This window comes from Haliotis asinina, chromosome 2 (assembly GCF_037392515.1).
Source record: "Haliotis asinina isolate JCU_RB_2024 chromosome 2, JCU_Hal_asi_v2, whole genome shotgun sequence".
In the NCBI taxonomy this organism is placed as follows: domain Eukaryota; kingdom Metazoa; phylum Mollusca; class Gastropoda; order Lepetellida; family Haliotidae; genus Haliotis; species Haliotis asinina.
The window spans coordinates 63,596,982-63,605,864 of NC_090281.1; the positions used below are offsets into that span (position 1 = coordinate 63,596,982).

Below are 8,883 nucleotides of genomic sequence, written 5' to 3' on the forward strand. Positions count from 1 at the left end.
CCAATTTCAAATTTCTGAACAACTATGATGAACCCTGAGTGAGCAAGATATAGCCAAAGACACATAACTGATTTTATACGATATAGAGTCTATGGTATGGACCAATGTAATTTTAAGTGAATAGTGTTATTTTAACTAGAGAACCTTTACGTAACTCGATCAATGGCGAGTCATTGACTGGGAGTTGAGAGTTGGATTTCGATAGAAGTCATCTTGCCTACATTGCCTAAAGTGTGAAAACGACAGGCATTTTGGTCGTTGCGTTGAACTAAATTAGACATGACTTACGGAGAGGCTGCCATTTGTTTTTTGGTTTTTTTGGGTTTTTTTTTGTCTTTTTGGTGCATTGGCAGCTATTATCTGTCACCCAAACCAGTTGCTGTACGATTACATTTCCAAAACCATAATTCTTTCTGTTCTTTTTGTATATGGTTGTGTTTTAAAAGATTTTGCATTTGTTTATGAATTCGAGTCTTCTTTGTTTAATATCATGTTAACACCATGTTTTGGTGATCACCTGCTTGTCAATTCTACTATGATAGTATGAACAATAACGTGTCTGCTGCTGATGGCGACAGTGAGTCGGTCATTGGGTTTACAGGTTGTGGTGACGCTATGAGTTGAATGAATTACCTGCCTAGTCTACTAGCCCTGCGTCTCTATAGGGGATTGTAAGACCACAGACATGTACATGCCATGTTTTCTAAACCTGCCTGCCATGATGATGGCTTGTCAACCGTTGTGTCACTTCCTGCTGTAACAACACCAATAGGATGCACAATTCCATACGCCCCCATGTTAAAGGTGTTCACAGCACTGCACGTATGCTGATAAAATTGTTGCCAATCGAGAAATAAGCGACGGAAAATTAAACAGAAATTACGTGATTGTAGATAAAATGATTCCTCACAAATGTGAAAAACTTGGCTTGGCTCTTACGAAAATGTAATTCATGAAACATATATGCTTCCCTGAAATAGCATATAATTCTATGGAAATTACGCCAAGTGGCACAGTATAACTGGCACGGACCTATGTACTTGAGACTTGCCTCTTGGAGGCTGGAACGTTTGCTGAGAACAAAAAACAATTCTCAAAAGTGGTCAAAACACCAAATATATCCAGTTTGGCGTATACCTGCCGAAACAGATTACATACAATCCATGGAAACATAACTAGAGATGCATAATAAAATATAATATAACTTAAGCACAGATAACTGAAAAAGATTAATCATTGTTTTTTTCTGGAAAGGCGTTATCATGTTATACCTAAAGGACGTTCGCTTATGAATTGTTCCTTAAAAGGTTATTGAGTGTTTTTGGCCAAAGCACAATCGTGATAATAATAATAACAACCAAGATTTTGTTGCCTAAAGATAATTCCACCCACGTGTTTGTGTGGAATGTAGTCATTGAGTAGCAATGGCTGGTCGTTATGATCCTTCAGCTATTGTTGTGTGGCGACATATGTTCGTGAGTGTGAATTGATACGCCTATTTCACGGCACATTGACTAATGTATCAACACAAGAGATACATGAATGACGTGCGATCAATTCACAAGCGTCATAGCTGACTTTATCCGTAACCTATATATCAGCCAATGAATACTTTCAGCTCCTAAGATATTTCTCAAGTGTTGTAGTTCTATTTGTAATGAGACTGGCTTACCTATACAATGAAAGCATTTGTCCAGGAAATCAATCTTCATGCACCTTTCCGAAATTACAGAAATTGATAAAATTGTTGTCGATTGTTTATGATTCCTGTAAGATTTTTTGAAGGCCCGGGATAGAATAGGCCTTAAGCAATCCATGCTTTCCATAAAAGGCTACTATGCTTGTCGGGATCGGGTGGTCAGGCTCGCTGACTTGTTTGGCACATGTCATCGGTTCTCAGGGGGTGCAGATCGATGCGCATATTGTTGATCACTGGATTTTCTGGTCCAGACTTGATTAGCATATAACTGGAATATTGCTGAGTGCGGCTTAAAACTAAACTAAACTCACTCACTCACGGGCAGAAACTACACCTTGATCATATTGTTTAAACTCATTTGTACGGATTAAGCCAGAGTGACAATTACAGGACATTTCCAGCTGATTAGGGCAAATGGAGACTTTCTTCAAACTTGAGTTTTACGTCTTCATTTCCTGAATGAATAATCTTACACAAGCATGTCTATATATTTTTCTGTAAGATAAAGTATCCTCTAAATTCAGTATGATTCTAAAATGGAGGAGATCCGTAAACGAATTCGTTGATGAACTGGAGAGATTCATCAGTTGTGTATTAATCTGTAATCTCATGAATAAAACCTTGTGATGAAGATACCGATAAAAAGAGGACGATTTACCAATTTTGTGTCAACGATTTCATTATTTTATGGCCGTGAAGATATTTAAATTTATAATCTTTTAAATATGTATCATTTGTAATCTATCTGTATCTAAATGAGACATTCCCCGTTTAAAATTCCAGTCACCATTTCCTGTGAAAAACAAATTTCAGTCACTCATGAACATAAATATTGCTTAATTACCAACAAACACACAGTCGGATGATATCTTTGTAGGCCAGGAGGGGACACCATTACAGTCACACCATCTTACAGGAATTTCATAAGGTGTAACATCGTCAATTACACGACTATTAAATACTGAGGTGATAGAAAACAAGTAACGTTATTTCTCTCTTTATTACTCGCCCATTGAAGATACCGCAGTGTGATATTTTAACGGAAATATTGCACTAGTGTAATAACGCTTGACGTATGACGTCAAAATGGTTAAAGTTGTGACGTCACAATGCGATTATCGCTATGGCAATTTTACTAGGCTTTGCTTGACTCACGGAAAGCTTGGAGTCCTCACACTGTACGGCAATTTCGCCGCAGGTCCTATCAATTTATGTTGGCGAGTAATAAACAGAATGCTGAACTCGCTTCCGTGAAATACCATTTTTAGTAAACACACACACACACACACACACACACACACACACACACATACATACATACATACATACTGGAATATTCCTAAAGCCATTGTATTGTGCTTGTAAATACTCCATATACTCAGAAGTTATTTCTTTAAGAACACTATGTGTAATGTGTAGATGGAGAAATGATACAATTACTAATAGTATACATCAGTGGTGAAAACTGGTGGGTTCCTGAATTACATCAAACGTCTTCACCTAGGAATCTAAAGAAGCGACATTATCGCATTGCCTGTCTATGCTTAGTTTTGGCTTTTTCCGCGGTTTCTTACGGGCGACACCGGAAAAATGCGACAACGTCCCAAAATGTAAATTAGCAGATGCATTGTTGTAAAGACAAACTAGGTTTCACATAGTCAAATCAATATTGAATAAATGCTACTTTAGGCCCATGACTCTTACCGAGCTTAATAAATGTAATGTTAATGAGCTGTCAGTTTCTCTGACGGTAGGCATACTGTATACCACTAGTATATCCTAGTACAGGGAGGTTGTATAGTCAATCCCATATAACCTTTAATCGATTAATTTTATTAATCGATGACACACACAACTAAATTTTGATAGAGCTCAAGGACATATTAACGCCATTATGGGATCACGTGGCATAGGATGCCAATTATTTGCCGTTTATGAACACCTCCATGTATAGCACAAACTCATTTAATGAGTTAGGATTTGGGTAAGGTCAAATATTTCCGGAGCGATCGCCCACAGTAACACCTGCAGACGCTGGTTTGTGTAGGGTTATTCAGCGGAATTGATTAGGTATAAAAGGAACGGTTTGGGAGTAAACTGTCATTGGTTCACTTATCTCAGCGATTGGAAACATCAGAAAAAACCGGTCCTAGTTCTTACAAGGTAGGCTGGATATTCGAGTGTGTGTCTGTCCGTCTGTGTGTGTGTGGCCCTGATTCTTTTAGTGCCTGTGTGTATGTGTGTCTTTCAGTGTGTGGCTGAGGTTACTGTTTGACTAGCAAGCATTTAACTAAACACGCTGAAAAATTTGCATCTGATAGGTTATGTCGGAGGGGATGGAGGTAGTGGTGCTGTCTTATGTTTTGAATTGCTCTTCACTATGAAGCGCTGGGCTCGATTCCGACATGTGTACAATGTGTGAAGCCTATTTCTGGTGTCACGATATTTCTGGAATATTGCTAAACCGATAAACCGGCGTAAACCTCTCTCACCTACTCACAGGGTATATCTGAGTCTTTCATTGTGTGATTTATCCATCTGACTCGCTTCCTGCCCTGTCGATCTGACTGCTTCTGACTACTTGTCCATCTGACTCTTGAATGTGTCACTTTGTCTGACTAATGTTATTGTTAGTTTGTCACAATATAACAGTTTGTTCGCATGCCCGTCTGACTGTATCTTATGTGAACTAACTGTCTTGCTGTTTATGTCTATATCTGCCTCTTAGACAGCTAGGCTAACTGTGAATTTTGTTTCCTCAGGCATCTCTCTGATAGTCTCTTAAACAGTATGACTCTCTTCCTCTTTTTCTCTCTCTGCAACCGTTTTCTGTTCCAGTAATTCTTCCTGTCAGTACAATCCAATCAGCTCTGGACGTAAAATACACAATTGACTCATAAAGATGTAAAAGGTTTAGAACGAATACTCATTTTGAAATAGTCTCCTACGACATGCCCATCTTGGTTAATGTCATCTCGCCTCGGTAACTACGAAATACCTTCAAATCGATGGCTTCTTTAACAAAGCCGTCAAAGGTGTGAACTCAAATACTCCCGCATCAATAGCACATCTCTTATTCCGTCAATAAGTGGATATTTATAGTTCATTCTTGTTATGTGAATGACAAATAAATCTACTTTCTATGACTACTTGCTGTTACGCCGCTGCAGAAGTGTTGTCTATCACAAACCTCATAAACTTTACACAGTACAAGGGAGTGTCTTCTCTTGCACATCTGTTTATTTAGTGCAGTTAATTTACAATGTCACCGTGCTCTCAAAGCCAATCGATCACAAGCTTTGAAACTGAACAGTTCGAATTTCCTTCTAAATTAACAACGTTATATTGGAGGCAGCTCTCAGATTTGTCCGACTTGAATACGAAAGAACGTATGAACAATAACTGATTATTCAAAACCTGTAAATTTCATGATCGAAAACTTATACAGGTCACGGCAACTGATTGCAGTATTGCGCAATGCTGAACTATTATTCTTTTATGTCAAAAATGTTTCGGTGCGTCCCGTCTTGAATATTCTTTATTCTCCACCTCTTTGGTTTTCAGGTAATCATGTATCACACGTATCTGTCTATAGCGACCACCTGTCTAATCTGGGCGGCGGTAGAAAGCACCGTGGGACCTCCAATTGCCGCTCCAGGAACGTACTCATGTAAGTGTTTAAAGCCAGTTGATCCGCTCTGTTTTATGCCGTGGGTTAAAATTTGTTTCAGGGGCGTGTGGGGGAAACAGCTAGCTTAGTAAGTGATATTCGGAACCAATTACTGACCGTAGCTGCTACCATTCCACTTCAGCGTGATGTTATGTTAGCTGCAAGCGAGATGGTATGTGACAATATATATGCAAACTGTCCTCTTTTCTATCTTAGATATGTTTGTTTCTAAATCAGAATATACAACGAAACTCTCGTTGTGTCAGCGTAAAGGACTAAGTAACACAATGTCTAAAGTTATATCATTCAAACCACAATGACAACAACTTTATGACTGCATGTATTAAACACATGTACATGAAAATGCAAGGCAAGTGTATTAGTATAAGAAGTTTTAAAACTATGAGATATATATATAAAACTATATCAATATAACGATCAAATCATTTCTGTGTTCGACCCGTTAAGATCCGAATTCAGATAGATCATCAGCAACCCATGGTTTTCGTAAGAGGTCGCTAACAGTATCGGGTGGTAAGGCTCGCGGACTTCATTGAAGCACGTTAACGTATCTCGTTTACTTTGATCGATGATAATGGTGGGAATTGTCTGATCCATTTCAACACCAGTCTGAGTGGGGCGTTAAACAAATGTCATATTTTCACACATGGAGTATCAGAGTATATATGTAACATTCCTAAATTCTGTATTCTTTGCATCTTCAGATACCGTTCCTTACTCTATTGCGAACGGAGGCTGTCAGGTAGGCGGTTCCCAACATGCCGTCGGAACAGTCTTCACGCATGCCGACTCAGGAACGTGTATCAAGTACCGATGTGAGGCCGACAAAGTCGTCGTGGATATAGCTCAGTCGGGTAAGACATAATTACTCAAGGTTATCCAAGGGGTAGGAGTAGGGTTAGGGTTAGGGTTAGGGGTAGCCAAGTAGTTCGTCACGCCAAATCCCCGCACCGTTCCACAGATCGATCGCAGTGCTGAGGTGACCGTAAGTCACATGCTATAACATAGACTTACGACACTGTCGTGGCGCTGAGGTGATCGTAACTCACATGCTATAACATAGACTTACGACACTGTCGTGGCGCTGAGGTGATCGTAACTCACATGCTATAACATAGACTTACGACACTGTCGTGGCGCTGAGGTGACCGTAAGTCACATGTTATAACATAGACTTACGACACTGTCGTGGCGCTGAGGTGATCGTAACTCACATGCTATAACATAGACTTACAACACTGTCGTGGCACTGAGGTGATCGTAACTCACATGCTATAACATAGACTTACGACACTGTCGTGACGCTGAGGTGATCGTAACACACATGCTGTAACGTAGACTTACGACACTGTCGTGGCGCTGAGGTGATCGTAACACACATGCTGTAACGTAGACTTACGACACTGTCGGGGCACTGAGGTGATCGTAACTCACATGCTATAACATAGACTTACGACACTGTCGTGGCGCTGAGGTGATCGTAACACACATGCTGTAACGTAGACTTACGACACTGTCGTGGCGCTGAGGTGATCGTAACACACATGCTGTAACGTAGACTTACGACACTGTCGTGGCGCTGAGGTGATCGTAACACACATGCTGTAACGTAGACTTACGACACTGTCGTGGCACTGAGGTGATCGTAACACACATGCTGTAACGTAGACTTACGACTGTCGCAGCGCTGAGGTGTTCGTAAGTCACAAACTATAACACAGACTTACGACTGTCGTAGCGCTACAATCGCCTTCTGGAACGGGTCCCAGGGCATAGGTTTTCGAAGCTCTCTTAGAGGTAAGACAGTCGTAACTTAATGCCAATGAATGGTACTTACGACAATCTTAGCGATAAAAGAAGTTAGAAAATCTAGGTCCTAGTTCGGTTCCGCACGAGTAGGAAATATGTGACGCCCTTGTCTTGTAAATATACGAGCTTCAAGAAACATGTTTTCAGAGAAATGCACAACTATGAAATTAGAATGTTAACATGATTTTCATAGATGATCTTTAAGACCAAACTGTCAACTGAAATCCAGAATACATTTGGAGAATGATATTTTCTGATCCAGTAATTAGGACTGTATATTTGACAGGATGTCAAGACGAATCCCACTGCCGGTCTGTTGGAGAATTTACATCTGTATGTGATAACAAGTTTAGTTGTGCACTAGCCGATGTGTCAGTTCCCGGGTCAAATGAAGTCAAAGTTCAGAAGACGGTAACAATTGTTGAAGAAAGTAAGTATTTACATAAGAGTGATGGCTGATGGCTTTATCGCAACAACATCTTGTTTTGGCATGGTTCCTTGTGTATCCGTTGATGGACAATTCATGAAACTGTTAAGAGAGGATAGAGATTGTAAACCACTAACACATATCCACTTACAAAAACAGCACTGGCTGAAAGTGACCAAAATGACAAAAAGTGAGATGGTGGCAGTATTCAAGACAGCTTATGTTGTAAGAGCTCTTGCTGATGTGCCCATCAGTCTTGAGGACGCCACCTCTTGAGACTACCGACTGTTTGTCACGATACAATGATACCAACGTTATTATTAAACTACAACTTCATTTTCACTGTGCACTACGTCTTTGATACTAAGCTTGTAACATGAAAATGCCCACCTGCTGTCTCATCTGTATATGGGTCGGGGACCACAAATGCTGGATAAACATTTGAACTGAATTAAACTGAAAATGTACTTATAAGCACAATACATTCGTTTAAAGATAAATCTTTATACTATCAAAATCATATTTATTTTTATATGTATACTACACAAAAGACGAAGTTTTTAACACGAGAGCTGAAGTATATCATCGAATTCGAAGATCGGTATTGCTAAACTTCTTTTGAGTAATATATACTATTTATAAGACCACAATGTTTGTTTCCGTTAGCTTCATGCATGATCTGCGGGCTGTTGGGTGGCCTATCGGGTAAAGCGTTCGCTCGAGGGCCCGGGTACGATTTCCCACATGGGTACTATGTGTGAAGCCGAATTTTTGTATCCCCCCATGAACATATTGTGGGATTGTTGCTAAATTCGGCGTAAAACTAAACTCACTCACTCAAACATGATACATCTTTTACAGAGGGGTGCCAAGTACTGGGTAAGTGTCGCCTACCCATGGATAAGATTCGCATGGGCATCATGAAGTGTCACTGCAGGGGAGCCGGTCACACCGAGGAGTGTACATTCTAGAGATCAACTCGTTGCAGTCGATCTATATCGCCCATTTATGTCGGCTCTAGGAAACATTCCTTTTGCAAAATATACAAAACAAACATCACAAGAACTTTTGCAATCTATTTGTTCGTTACTGGTGAAACCTGCATATTTCCCAGGTTCGTCGTATCGACTCGTTCTACCTCTTTAGGGAGTGTGGGTAGTCAGAACTTACAGGACCGAGTATAATCATCAGATAATGTTTCGTCATACTGAAACACGAAACTACCGATTCCTGCCAGATCATTGTCTTATCGATACA

General features: G+C 40.0%; 1 protein-coding gene across 1 annotated transcript; it reads left to right on the top strand.

Annotated features, from left to right (window-relative positions):
* Positions 1–3,814: 3,814 nt before the first annotated feature.
* Positions 3,815–8,597, top strand: LOC137272781 (uncharacterized). Its single transcript, XM_067805173.1, has 5 exons — positions 3,815–3,862; positions 5,264–5,369; positions 6,095–6,244; positions 7,486–7,629; positions 8,488–8,597. Exons 2-5 carry the CDS (start codon positions 5,270–5,272, stop codon positions 8,595–8,597), a joined length of 504 nt encoding a protein of 167 aa, XP_067661274.1. The 5' UTR covers positions 3,815–3,862; positions 5,264–5,269.
* Positions 8,598–8,883: the final 286 nt, after the last annotated feature.

Bases quoted from the DNA above. Each gene is read 5' to 3' on its own strand.
- LOC137272781 (XM_067805173.1), top strand. From the start codon at position 5,270: ATGTATCACACGTATCTGTCTATAGCGACCACCTGTCTAATCTGGGCG. The intron at 6,245-7,485 runs GTAAGACATAAT...TATATTTGACAG, and splicing joins CGTGGATATAGCTCAGTCGG to GATGTCAAGACGAATCCCAC. The intron at 7,630-8,487 runs GTAAGTATTTAC...CATCTTTTACAG, and splicing joins GGTAACAATTGTTGAAGAAA to AGGGGTGCCAAGTACTGGGT.